Source organism: Squalius cephalus (genome assembly GCF_949319135.1).
Source record: "Squalius cephalus genome assembly, chromosome: 18".
In the NCBI taxonomy this organism is placed as follows: Eukaryota; Metazoa; Chordata; class Actinopteri; order Cypriniformes; family Leuciscidae; genus Squalius; species Squalius cephalus.
The window spans coordinates 34,484,901-34,499,900 of NC_137139.1; the positions used below are offsets into that span (position 1 = coordinate 34,484,901).

The 15,000-nt window shown below is 38.5% G+C and overlaps 2 protein-coding genes across 2 annotated transcripts in view; one reads left to right on the forward strand and one right to left on the reverse strand.

Moving 5' to 3' along the window:
- Positions 1 to 1,880, reverse strand: part of cyp17a2 (cytochrome P450, family 17, subfamily A, polypeptide 2) — a 28,685-nt gene extending 26,805 nt beyond the window's left edge. The window contains exon 1 of the mRNA XM_079850107.1: positions 1,619 to 1,880. Coding sequence (XP_079706233.1) covers positions 1,619 to 1,667 — 49 coding nt within the window. The 5' untranslated portion in view covers positions 1,668 to 1,880. The remainder of the gene's footprint in view (positions 1 to 1,618) is intronic.
- A 1,705-nt stretch (positions 1,881 to 3,585) lies between these two features.
- On the forward strand, positions 3,586 to 6,322 carry egr4 (early growth response 4). The gene is made up of 2 exons (XM_079850233.1): positions 3,586 to 3,994; positions 4,501 to 6,322. The coding sequence occupies exons 1-2, from the start codon at positions 3,679 to 3,681 to the stop codon at positions 5,520 to 5,522; spliced, it is 1,338 nt and encodes a 445-aa protein (XP_079706359.1). The 5' UTR covers positions 3,586 to 3,678; the 3' UTR covers positions 5,523 to 6,322.
- Positions 6,323 to 15,000: the final 8,678 nt, after the last annotated feature.

Consider the following 15,000-nt stretch of genomic DNA (forward strand, 5'->3'; position numbering starts at 1 on the left):
CCTCGCGATTCGGAGACCCCCCTCGCCCCTTATCTATCTCAAAGTTTGCTCTTAATAGTCTATTTATGAACACATTAATGACCGAAAACAAAACCAGCATTCATTCTTCATCCATCAGCTAAAATGAAGAGAAAACCGCGGCAAATCATCGTCTAAACGAGTCATTGAATCAATTACTCAAGTGAATCGGTTAAAACGGCTGATTCATTCAGGGACAAAGCAGAAGTGAGTGAATCGTTGAGTCATTCATCAGAACGATTCGTTAAAAAAACGCAGATTCATTCAGTGGGAAACTGAAACTGTGTTGCTGATATTTAATCAATATCACTTTTGCAAACTTTTTCTCAAGTGATATTGCTTATAAATATTAAAAACAAGAACTTGTATTGAGACTTTTTTTGTACCATGTCTTAGTTTTTGGAAGCAGTTTTATTAATTTTGGTGTCATTTTTTCCTCAAGGGAATTTTTTGTGGTATTTATATTTAAAGTAGGGCTGTCAAACGATTAATCGCGATTAATCGCATCCAAAATAAAAGTTTGTGTTTACATAATATATGTGTGTGTACTGTGTATAAATTATTTTCTATATATAAATACACACACATGCATGTATATTTAAGAAAAATGTGTTATTTATATATAATATAAATTATATATAATATAAATATATATACACAGTATATATTTCTTCAATATATACATGCATGTGTGTGTATTTATATATAGAAAATACTTTTTATTTAGTAGTTTTATATTTCTTTAGTAGTTTTATATTTCTCCGTCGTTTTATTTAAAGGAAAAAATAATTACAGGATTATAAGAACGGTAAAAGAAGAATTATAGTTATGAAGTATTAAATTTAAACTTTTTGCAAATATATATATTTTTAAATATGCACACATTCTCTTTATACATACGTCTAACATATCAGAAAAGCACAATGTTTGCATCACTATATATAACTATCAGTCGTTGAACATTTCTATAATGAAATAGTTAAATAGTCAAATATTAAATGTTTAACAATTCTGAACAGTGAGGCCCGCCTTCTTTGATCTGATTGGCCAGCATCTCAATCATTTTTGACACTGAAAAGCGCTGATGCTGACTAGCATTGCGAACAACATAATCGAATTAAAAACGACGGAGAAATATAAAACTACTTATTTAAACAATTTTGATTATACAAACAACATATTTTAAGTTTATTGCAAAATATGCTTATAAATACAAATATTTCAGTATTACGACTAGATTACGTCATTCGCAGTGATTCATGGGAGTGGGCGGGGCTAAAGAGCTCTTTTGCCGCGGTGTGCTTGTTTTGAGTTTCTGATTGGTGGAATTTTCTGTACAGCATCGTCGCTAATGTAGTTTTCAACACGAATTACACTGGTAAACATGGTAATTTTTTAAAAAATAAGCTGATATAAATAATGCAGACTCACAACTTTAACAAAAGCATATGCCAACCATCGATTAACAACCACCATTTGGAAGCATTCATTTTCAGAGTGTATCATTTTACAGTGTTTTTCTGCATTTTTTACATGACACATTCTTCCTCATAGATGTTTGTACATGCATTACTGTCACTCACAAGGGCTTCTCGCTCACCCCCAGCTGAGCGCGTGCCCGCGTCTGCAGATCTCGCGGGGGCGACCATATATTTTTGGCGGGAATGCCTCGCGTTTGACAGCTGCCGGTACCGGGAACGGGCTGCCCCGGAGCTCTCCCACGCCTGCCGATTCAGCGCTCTGTAACGATAGAAATGTCACCTAAAAATTGATGAATCACGTGCGACAAGCAGTCACAGACGCCTCGCGGTTCTCCTTTATAGACTGAACCATGTTTGGTCTCGGTTTCCGGAAACAGAAACATGCCTGTACAGTATATATAGGCTATACATGTCTAGCTTATAGCCCTATAAATATATGCATGCATATTGTCATCAAAATGACTCAAAAACTGGACTAATTTACCTGAATTTACCATATAATATATATTTTGTAAACATACTTTACTCACTCACTCAGTAAACGTCATCAACTTATAATATTTGAAATCCTATTTGAAAAAGTTGTTTGAGAAATCACTCTAGAATAAAACAAATAAATCCAATGACTTTTGACACTAGATTCTCTTACAAGATGTTTGGATTTGTTTCACCTTTTGTAAAGTGCATGCATTGCATATAGAAGAATAAAGCTTGCATATAATCTTAGCTCAGGTGATTTTTAATGAATGAAAACTAATAGGTTAATTTCAAGTTTATTTATTATTATTATACATATACAGAAAGTCTTCATAGGTGTACTGCCAAAAAAAATCATTCTTGGTCAGTATCATTATCATTCCTCCCACTAAACACCTTACAAAATGAATCCATTTGTTTCTTATTTCACAGCAGTGTTGTATATTAGCATGAAACGGGCATCCAGAACTCCACCTGAGTCTCACAATCTAATAAACGAAATCTCCATGGGTGCTGAAGGCTGTTATCAAAGAGCGCCAAAGCAATTTTATGACTCATATTTGAAAACATGGTCACAGATGCAGCTGCAGTCCAAATATGCGCCACGGCTCATTAGATGCTCTGGAGAAATGAAGCATTACATAACACATGATAAAATGAGGCACAACTCAACAATTCAGCAGAGATTTTTAATCTTAGGCACGCTTTTACCGTATATGATCTCACACCGTTTGCATTCATGCAGTGTTTATGTTTATGTAACGTGAACTCCTACTGGCGATATGAACGTGCACAAACATAATAAAGCACATCTTTGAGTGTCTGTTTGATTTAGCATGGCATTTAGATGCATCCAGCAATGCACTGCACACGGGAAAGCTGTATGCATGTGTGTGTATGCAGAACTATCGCTGTCCGCGGTGCTGAACTGATGCATAAACCGCAAAATGTCGCTAGATTGTCGCTGTCCGCGGTGCTGAACTGATGCATAACCAGCAACATGTCGCAAGATTATCGCTGTCCGCGGTGCTGAACCGATGCATAAACCTCAAAATGTCGCTGTCCGCGGTGCTGAAATGATGCATAAACCGCAAAATGTCGCTTGATTGTCGCTGTCCGCGGTGCTGAACTGATGCATAAAACGCAAAATGTCGCGAACTGTCGCTGCCCGTGGTGCTGAACGGATGCATAATGGAATAAGCTTCCCTTTACAAAGCATCAGCCCGCGGCATTAAGAAAAGGGAACAAAGTTGATGCAGATCAACAGTTAGGAGCACTGTCCCCATTGGGACTGATTGGTGTAGATCCAAAACAAAACATACAGTTTTCCTGTACCAAATCACTCTGAATGCATGCAACTGAGGCTTGTTTGTCGTTATAGGTCTGTTATCTCCGCATTGCTCGCTGTTTTCATTGTTTTACTGTCTCTATTATCGCTCATCTCATCGTTTGAACCCATCAGATCGTCTGTCAAAAGTCACCCGGGGCTCTTTCAGTCTGACACTGTTCCATTGCGAACATAATGGCCGCCTGTCATTCACAAACGCGCCTCATTTTTTCCGCAATGGTCTTCAGGAAAGTCTCCGCTACGTCACGCCCCTGTGCCCATTTTCGGAGGGGAACCCCGTCACATCCTCTGGCCATATTTGGGCAAGAGCCGTCCAAAGTCTGTACACGGCGGGGAATCCTCCCGCTGACGTAGATGAGCGGTGGGCGGGGCCTCGGTCGAGCCGAACAGTATAAAAGGGGGATGAGGAATTCCAGTAAAACGAATCGACGGAGAGCAGAACCTGAAGGAAGCCAAACGAGCTATTACTGCAACAAGAAAAAGGGAATCCCAAAGCATTATCTTGAAGGATTGCCTTATTATTCCCACGACATTCCTTGTGGATTTTTTTTGCTTCGTATTCAAATCGACACTATGCTGAACACGGTGGACTTCAGCGCTTTGGATCTGCTTTGCGCTCAAACGTTTCCTCTGGAGGAACAATCTTCCCCTCAGAATCAACCTGATGCTGGTGAGTACATAATACATCCTTTTTATACAGCCTGACTTAATGCAATGCAGTGATGCACAACAAAATAGTAAAATTAGATGCAATGCACCTGGGAACCCTCTTAAAAATAAAGGTTCTTTATTGGCATCGATGGTTGAACCATTAACATCCATAGAATCTTTCCATTCCACAAAATGTTCTTTATTGGCATCGATGGTTCCATAAAAAACCTTCAACCTCCATGGAATCTTTCCATTCCACAAAAGGTTCTTTAGATTTTTAAAATGTTCTTTACACCAAGAACTGATCACTGAAAGGGAACCAAAATGGTTCTTCTATCTATCTATGGCATCGCTGCAAAAACCTTTATTTTTAAGAGTGTACATATTGTAAAATGACATGCAATGCACAAAATGTAACCGCACATTCTGAAACGTAAGAATCAATCATTAGACATCATGAGTTAGGATGTGCTGATGCAGTGAGTCAACATTATGTAACGCATCCCTCTCCTCTTTCTCTCGCAGCTCTCGGTCTGTTGAAGCCTAAAGCAGAGCCGATGGACGCCGGTTTTCCCGATTGTTCCAGCGACGGGTTCCCTCCGTCTCCGCAGTTCTACACCGGCAGCTTCTACACGGAGACCGGCCCGTACAGCGCGGACGCGCTTCTCAACATCCTCACGGAGATCGTCGGCATCTCCACAGCTCCCGATAACTTCCCGGGAATGTCTCGTGGGAGCGCGCTCTCACGCCAGGAGTCGCTGTTATCCACCGGGAGCTCGTTGGGATCACCGGAATCACTCTGCAACGACTCGTCGGATGAGTTCGCGGACGTGAGTGCGCAACAGTTGACGATTAAGAGCGAGTTTGGGAGCAGTTGCAACGGCGGGGATCTTTTCGATGGCTTCGTTACTTCTCACGAGCCTTCGGATCTGGACGACATCATTGACCTGCTCTCTCCACTGGGTCCCGAGACGGACTCGATTTTGGACACGTGGATCAAGCAAGAGCCCTTGGAACAAGCAAGCGCGCTTAACTTTTCACCGAACTTCCAGATTCCCGCAACAGCAGCAACTACCCATGAAAACAGCCTTTATAGGAGCATCGCGTTCCCAGGATTCGGCTGCGCAACGACCGCGCTCGCCGACGCGCTGGACTCGCTTCTCTCCACCAACACGCTCGCGCAAAGAAGCAAACCGCGCGCTAGGAAAGGCGCGCCCCGCGAGAAGCCATTCTCCTGCCCGATTGAGAACTGCGAGCGTCGCTTTTCCCGCTCCGACGAGCTCAATCGCCACGTGCGCATTCACACCGGACACAAGCCCTTCCAGTGCCGCGTGTGCCTGCGTTGCTTCAGCCGCAGCGACCATCTCACCACTCACATGCGCACGCACACCGGAGAGAAGCCGTTCTCCTGCGACGTGTGCGGGCGTCGCTTCGCTCGCAGCGACGAGAGGAAGCGGCACGGTCGCGTGCATCTCAAACAACGCGAGAGGATGCAGCAGAAAACTGAGCTTCTCGCCGCGTGCCCGTTCGAGCTCCAGTGCGCGTGAGCGCCAGTTCCCTCTCAATCGGTTCTGCCCGTTCTGTGAAGTTTATGGCTCGAGCGCAACGCGGTTCAATGCAAGAGACGCTGAGCTGGAGGAGGACGCGTCTGAAGCGGGGCGAGCGTCACACGCGATGTGTTGATGATGAAGCGTGAGCCTGGCATGCGGATGAATGAACGCTTATAAACACTCATTTACTGTCTGCAAAGCCAGACGCGTTTCAGCACTTCCGGTGGACAGCAACACACACTCTCAGTTTAACGCACAAACGCGAGATGGAAATGTCGGAGAAGGCTGATGACTCGAACCTCATGTTGTTTATGAAATATGCATGTCTTGATGTAAACGTGCACTTGTGTTACCCTGCTGTGGCATGCAACACGTGATGTCCGATTTAACTTGTATTTTGATACATCACTTTATAAAGCACACGAGAAGAGCTCTATATATTTGTACGTTATTGATTGTAATTTTTGTATCGTCGATTTTCAAGAGAGTATAGAAAAAAAATCTATCTTATAGGTTTTCATAAGTGATTGTATTCCACTTTCGACAGTAGAATGTGTTCGGTTGGTTCTTGGGAACCTGATGCGCTAACTATAGAGTATTTATTTAAACTTCAACATCGTAGTTGAGTTGCAGTAGCACACTGAGATGTGCAGAATCACTTCCGGTTTCTTCTGGAATCGCTGTTGTTGTCTATTTGCCTTTGAAAACTGTTCTCGTGCAATGAAACGCTGTTAAATGCCTTGTGGATATTTGAGGCTACTGAATGTTTCAAATAAAACTTTATTTATTGACATTACTTTAATGGTTGTGTTTATGGTGATATCTTACCTAAAACTAAACACACATCAGAAAACTAAAGTCTGGACACACACACTCATTATATATTAGTGCTACTTTACACATTTTACAGTACTCTGTAACATCTAATTTAACTGGTTTTATTAATCAAGTGAAAAATATATTATTTAGTATTGCTGAATTAACCCAAGTAGGCTCATTTATACCAACAAAATAACATTTAATGGGTTAAATCAAGAAAAAAATGATAGTTTAGTAGTAAATTCATCAAAACTATGAAATATTACGCATGTCCAAACTTTTGGTGCATAAGCCAAACATAATATAACAAAATAGTATATAAATCAACAAAACAATGAATTTTATTTTTTACACAAGGAAAAATATAAATATACATTAAACTTCATTACTTTACACAATTCATTACATAATTGTTTTTATATTGTACTTTTCCTTTATTGCATTTAGGATTCAAATTTTATAGTTAATCAAATTAAAATAACGATAAATAATAAAGTTGTCATAACACTGTAAAAATTAAGAAAAATGTTTGTTTATATATATATATATATATATATATATATATATATATATATATATAGTACTTTTCCTATATTGTTGTGATCAATCAGATAATAGGGTTCAAAATTCACACAGACAATTAAATAAATACATTAATTAATTAATTAAGTTTTTAATTTGTAAAAAATATTGAAGAATCGTTTTTATATTGTACTTTTCCTATATTTTAGCGATTAAACAAATTTCATACAGGAAATAAAACAAAGAAAAACGAATGAATGAAGGAATAAATAAAGTAAGCTCGTCATTAATGTAAAAATATTGTAAAATTAAGTTGTTTTTATATTGCACATTTCCTATATTGTATAGAGGATTCGTATTTCATACAGGCAATAAAATAAACGTAAAAAAATTGAATACAGACAATAGATAAATCAAGTTTTTTAATATTATAAATAAATAACTTTAATATATAATACCTTTCCTATATTTTAACGGTGACACTTTACAATAAGGTTCATTAGCTAACATTAGTTAACATAAACTAATAATGAACTGCATTTATACAGCATTTATTAATCTTTGTTGATGTTAATTTCAACATTTAATAATACTTTATTAAAATCTTGTTAACATTAGTTAATGCACTGTGAACTAACATGAACAAACAATGAACAGCTTTATTAACTAACGTTAACAAAGATGAACAAATACAGTAACAAATGGATTGCTCATGGTTAGTTCATGTTAATCATGTTCATACATTAACTAATGTTAACTAATGGACCTTATTGTAAAGTGTTACCATTTTAGCAATTAAACAATTCACCTTATTGTTTTTATATTAAACGCATACGGTGAAATAACAGCGTATTTCGAACAAACCCAATCGTTCCAGATTCAGAGCTTCAGCACCACAAGTCATGTGGCCAGCGCCGCGCGTGCACAGGCGCGTGCCCGACGCTCGTGTGCACACAGATGCGTTTTCTTACCTCTTTTCTTACGGTCCTCCAGTAGTGACGTCAGAGGCTGCTCGTGCACGGACGGTCTCGATGAGTTTTGCGGGTCTGTGGAAGACAAGAGTCCAGACAGAGTGAAAGCACGGACGCGTCGGATGAGTGTCGGAACCGGAGAACCGGAGAACCGGTGGGTTTTACTGACGGGGTCGGTGAGCATGAAAACTCATACTGACATGATTAATGCTGCACATGCATGTGAAGAACAGGCTGAGCTCGCGCTGCATGCTTATGGATGATGCACGTGAAGTTACTGGGCTGGGTCGCGTGCATGATTCACACTCACACACATCAGACAGATTCCGATGCAAGACGAGCTGATGAAGAGATGATGACCAAATTCATTCACTTTCTATGGCGCCTGTATATTTTTCCTTACATCACGATCGCGATGATAAAACAACATAAACCTTAAATGAGAAATAAATTGGCTCTTTAGGCTGAAGAGTGTGCATTTTCATGATTGATGTGCACATGCATATTTCTGGACTGTATTTCATGATCACGGTGTAATGGAGCTAGACTCGGACAGCTTTGTCTTCATCATATTCATGCGGAACTAATGCGGAGCGCGCGCACAGAGTCATGCATGAATTCCGATACGTCACTTAGAATCTTTCACACACACACACGCGCGCGCTCACAGTTCACTTCATGAACCGGTTGAACTTATGTTGAAAATATAATTTACATCGATATGACATCAATAATTCTTCATTAGTCAAACTTTTAAATGGTAGTGTTTATTGAAACCCATTATAGCATTCTGGGAATAAAGTGTTCCACACACACACTCACACACACTTACAGAGAGATGGAGAGACAATTACTACATGCCTGATATCCCAGTAGACACATAATTAGATACATGAATAAAGTAAAACAACAAACATCAAAGAGAGGGTGATGCAAGACAATGAAATATATATGTGGCGATGTTGCTATATAGAGCGACATGATTTATTTAAACAATTGTGAGACATACCTTGAACAAATACATACCCTAAAACAACACAAGGGTACCAGTGGCCGTCCAGGGACTCTAAACATGATCAAAGGAGAAAAAACACTTTATACTTACTGTGCATTGGTAACATGATGTAACATGAGTTTAACGAGTGTAGAGGTAACATGAGTGTATGGAGTGTAGATGTAACATGACTGTATCAAGTGTAGATGTAACACGAGTGTAACAAGTGTAGATGTAGCATTAGTGTAACAAGTGTAGATATAGCATTAGTGTAACAAGTGTAGATGTAACATGAGTGTATGGAGTGTAGATGTAACATGAGTGTATCAAGTGTAGAAGTAAATGAGTGCAACGAGTGTAGATGTAACATGAGTGTATGGAGTGTAGATGTAACACGAGTGTAACAAGTGTAGATGTAGCATTAGTGTAACGAGTGTAGATGTAACACGAGTGTAACAAGTGTAGATGTAGCATGAGTGTAACAAGTGTAGATGTAGCATGAGTGTAACGAGTGTAGAGGTAACATGAGTGTATGAAGTGTAGATGTAACATGAGTGTAACAAGTGTAGATGTAACATGAGTGTATGAAGTGTAGATGTAGCATTAGTGTAACAAGTGTAGATGTAGCATGTGTAACAAGTGATGTAACATGAGTGTAACAAGTGTAGATGTAGCATTAGTGTAACGAGTGTAGAGGTAACATGAGTGTAACAAGTGATGTAACATGAGTGTAACAAGTGTAGATGTAGCATTAGTGTAACGAGTGTAGAGGTAACATGAGTGTATGAAGTGTAGATGTAACATGAGTGTAACGTGTGTAGATGTAACATGAGTGTATGAAGTGTAGATGTAGCATTAGTGTAACGAGTGTAGATGTAGCATGTGTAACAAGTGATGTAACATGAGTGTAACAAGTGTAGATGTAGCATTAGTGTAACGAGTGTAGAGGTAACATGAGTGTAACAAGTGATGTAACATGAGTGTAACAAGTGTAGATGTAGCATTAGTGTAACGAGTGTAGAGGTAACATGAGTGTAACAAGTGTAGATGTAACATGAGTGTATGAAGTGTAGATGTAGCATTAGTGTAACAAGTGTAGATGTAGCATGTGTAACAAGTGTAGATGTAGCATTAGTGTAACGAGTGTAGAGGTAACATGAGTGTAACAAGTGATGTAACATGAGTGTAACAAGTGTAGATGTAGCATGAGTGTAACGAGTGTAGAGGTAACATGAGTGTATGAAGTGTAGATGTAACATGAGTGTAACAAGTGTAGATGTAACATGAGTGTATGAAGTGTAGATGTAGCATTAGTGTAACAAGTGTAGATGTAGCATGTGTAACAAGTGATGTAACATGAGTGTAACAAGTGTAGATGTAGCATTAGTGTAACGAGTGTAGAGGTAACATGAGTGTAACAAGTGATGTAACATGAGTGTAACAAGTGTAGATGTAGCATTAGTGTAACGAGTGTAGAGGTAACATGAGTGTAACAAGTGTAGATGTAACATGAGTGTATGAAGTGTAGATGTAGCATTAGTGTAACAAGTGTAGATGTAGCATGTGTAACAAGTGATGTAACATGAGTGTAACAAGTGTAGATGTAGCATTAGTGTAACGAGTGTAGAGGTAACATGAGTGTAACAAGTGATGTAACATGAGTGTAACAAGTGTAGATGTAGCATTAGTGTAACGAGTGTAGAGGTAACATGAGTGTATGAAGTGTAGATGTAGCATGAGTGTAACATGTGTAGATGTAGCATGAGTGTATGAAGTGTAGAGGTAGCATGAGTGTAACGTGTAGATGTAGCATGAGTGTAACGAGTGTAGATGTAGCATGAGTGTAACAATTGTAGATGTAGCATTAGTGTAACAAGTGTAGATGTAACATGAGTGTAACAAGTGTAGATGTAGCATTAGTGTAACGAGTGTAGAGGTAACATGAGTGTATGAAGTGTAGATGTAACATGAGTGTAACGAGTGTAGATGTAGCATGAGTGTAACGAGTGTAGATGTAACATGAGTGTATGAAGTGTACATGTAGCATGAGTGTAACAAGTGTAGATGTAGCATGAGTGTATGAAGTGTAGATGTAGCATGAGTGTAACGAGTGTAGAGATAACATGAGTGAATGAAGTGTAGAGGTAGCATGAGTGTAACACGTGTAGATGTAGCATTAGTGTAACAAGTGTAGATGTAACACGAGTGTAACAGGTGTAGATGTAGCATGAGTGTAACAAGTGTAGATGTAGCATGAGTGTAACGAGTGTAGAGGTAACATGAGTGTATGAAGTGTAGATGTAACATGAGTGTAACAAGTATAGATGTAACACGAGTGTAACACGTGTAGATGTAGCATGAGTGTAACGAGTGTAGATGTAACATGAGTGTATGAAGTGTAGATGTAGCATGAGTGTAACGAGTGTAGATGTAACATGAGTGTATGAAGTGTAGATGTAGCATGAGTGTAACGAGTGTAGATGTAGCATGAGTGTAACAAGTGTAGAGGTAACATGGGTGAACGTGATTTCACCAAGTGCCACATGTTCCTGGATCAACATCTTTGTTGATCCTGGAACAACTTTCCAATCAACCAATCAGATTTGAGGGACAAGTTTACAGTTTATGTCAAGTTTAGGCTTAGAACCAGGCTGAGGTGCTTCGACATCAGTGTTATTCACCTATCATGTCCCTCTGATTTTAGGGAAAAGTTATGGGTAGGGTTAGGTTTAGGGGTAGGGATAGGGTAAGGACTAAATTTTGGGACAGGAATGTTATTCCAGGATCAACAAAATATGTTGATCCAGGAACATGTCTTACTTGGCAAAATCACGGTGACCAGGTAACATGAGTGTATGAAGTGTAGATGTAGCATGAGTGTATGTAGTGTAGATGTATAACGAGTGTATGAAGTGTAGATGTAGCATGAGTGTAACAAGTGTAGATGTAACATGAGTGTAACGAGTGTAGAGGTAACATGAGTGTATGAAGTGTAGATGTAACACGAGTGTATGAAGTGTAGATGTAGCATGAGTGTATGAAGTGTAGATGTAGCATGAGTGTAACGAGTGTAGATGTAGCATGAGTGTAACGAGTGTAGATGTAGCATGAGTGTAACATGTGTAGATGTAGCATGAGTGTAACATGTGTAGATGTAGCATTAGTGTAACAAGTGTAGATGTAGCATGAGTGTAACGAGTGTAGATGTAACATGAGTGTATGAAGTGTAGAGGTAGCATGAGTGTAACATGTGTAGATGTAGCATGAGTGTAACGAGTGTAGAGGTAGCATGAGTGTAACATGTGTAGATGTAGCATGAGTGTAACAAGTGTAGATGTAGCATGAGTGTAACGAGTGTAGATGTAGCATGAGTGTAACATGTGTAGATGTAGCATGAGTGTATGAAGTGTAGAGGTAATATGAGTGTATGAAGTGTAGAGGTAACATGAGTGTAACGAGTGTAGATGTAGCATGAGTGTAACGAGTGTAGATGTAGCATGAGTGTAACGAGTGTAGATGTAGCATGAGTGTAACGAGTGTAGATGTAGCATGAGTGTAACAAGTGTAGATGTAGCATGAGTGTAACGAGTGTAGATGTAGCATGAGTGTAACATGTGTAGATGTAGCATGAGTGTAACGAGTGTAGATGTAGCATGAGTGTAACATGTGTAGATGTAGCATGAGTGTAACGAGTGTAGATGTAGCATGAGTGTAACGAGTGTAGATGTAGCATGAGTGTAACAAGTGTAGATGTAGCATGAGTGTAACGAGTTTAGATGTAGCATGAGTGTAACGAGTGTAGATGTAGCATGAGTGTAACAAGTGTAGATGTAGCATGAGTGTAACGTGTAGATGTAGCATGAGTGTAACGAGTGTAGATGTAGCATGAATGTAACAAGTGTAGATGTAGCATGAGTGTAACGAGTGTAGATGTAGCATGAATGTAACAAGTGTAGATGTAGCATGAGTGTAACATGTGTAGATGTAGCATGAGTTTAACAAGTGTAGATGTAGCATGAGTGTAACATGTGTAGATGTAGCATGAGTGTAACGAGTGTAGATGTAACATGAATGTAACAAGTGTAGATGTAGCATGAGTGTAACATGTGTAGATGTAGCATGAGTGTAACAAGTGTAGATGTAGCATGAGTGTAACATGTGTAGATGTAGCATGAGTGTAACGAGTGTAGATGTAGCATGAGTGTATGAAGTGTAGATGTAGCATGAGTGTAACGAGTGTAGATGTAGCATGAGTGTAACGAGTGTAGATGTAGCATGAGTGTAACAAGTGTAGATGTAGCATGAGTGTAACAAGTGTAACATGGGATGGATGTGCCAGAGGTTTTTGTAAAGTGCTTTAAATTCAGACACAACATTGTTTTGTGACAGCAGTGTTCACCATGAATTTACACTGTATGCAAGAGCAGCTGTGGCATTTTGTTCCATGGGATTGTGGGCAAACAATGACAGAATGATCAACTGAAAGCACAGAGATTCAATATCAGTAGATGAGGTTCGCACTTAGATAAACTAGATAAAGAACGAACACGTCCATGAGAAACAATAGCAAAGGCAGAATGAACCCTGGCTTGATGCATTAAAATACACAGGACACAGAAATAACACTTTATCTTTACATTCATATCTGTAACAAACAGACACATACTTACAATTTAGAAGCACTTTAAACTGCAACAAAGGATGTGTTAACACTAATGTATTAATAATTGATTGGATGATACTAAAGTTAGATGTGTCGTTTCTGTGTCCCTTTTTTCCTTTGCAGGTGCAGTAAGTCTGCATGAGCCTTTTTGGACTAAAATGCTTCTGAGACCCTCCTAAAAGAATTCTGAAACAAACATAGCTGAAACAACTGTGAAATGCTCCTGAAACAAACACTCCTGAAACAAACGCTATTGAAAAATTGTTGAAACACTTTTGAAACTAATGCTACTTAAACGATTCGTAAATGCTTCTGAAACTATCAAAATGATTCAGAAACAATTCTGAAATGCAACTGAAATGCTAATGACATTACTGAAGCACTAATGAAGTTAATGCTACTCCAACTATTAGGAAACGCTACTGAAAAATGACTAAAAACATCCTAAAACACAACCGAAACAACTAACATCTTGAAACACAAATGATAATACTGAAACAAACATCCTGAAACGATTCTGAAACATCCTGAAACACTATTGTAACATTACTGAAACAAACATCCTGAAACACTATTGTAACATTACTGAAACAAACATCCTGAAACACTATTGTAACATTACTGAAACAAACATCCTGAAACACTATTGTAACATTACTGAAACAAACATCCTGAAACACTATTGCAACATTACTGAAACAAACATCCTGAAACACTATTGTAACATTACTGAAACAAACATCCTGAAACGCTATTGCAACATTACTGAAACAAACATCCTGAAACGCTATTGCAACATTACTGAAACAAACATCCTGAAACACTATTGCAACATTACTGAAACAAACATCCTGAAACACTATTGTAACATTACTGAAACAAACATCCTGAAACGCTATTGCAACATTACTGAAACAAACATCCTGAAACGCTATTGTAACATTACTGAAACAAACATCCTGAAACACTATTGTAACATTACTGAAACAAACATCCTGAAACACTATTGTAACATTACTGAAACAAACATCCTGAAACACTATTGTAACATTACTGAAACAAACATCCTGAAACGCTATTGTAACATTACTGAAACAAACATCCTGAAACACTATTGTAACATTACTGAAACAAACATCCTGAAACGATTCTGAAACATCCTGAAACACTATTGTAACATTACTGAAACAAACATCCTGAAACACTATTGTAACATTACTGAAACAAACATCCTGAAACGCTATTGTAACATTACTGAAACAAACATCCTGAAACACTATTGTAACATTACTGAAACAAACATCCTGAAACGATTCTGAAACATCCTGAAACGCTATTGTAACATTACTGAAACAAACATCCTGAAACGCTATTGTAACATTACTGAAACAAACATCCTGAAACGCTATTGTAACATTACTGAAACAAACATCCTGAAACACTATTGTAACATTACTGAAACAAACATCCTGAAACGATTCTGAAACATCCTGAAACACTATTGTA

Coding starts and splice junctions, on each gene's coding strand:
- egr4 (XM_079850233.1), top strand. CDS start 3,679: ATGAGCGGTGGGCGGGGCCTCGGTCGAGCCGAACAGTATAAAAGGGGG. Junction 3,995..4,500: donor TCAGAATCAACCTGATGCTG/GTGAGTACATAA, acceptor TTTCTCTCGCAG/CTCTCGGTCTGTTGAAGCCT.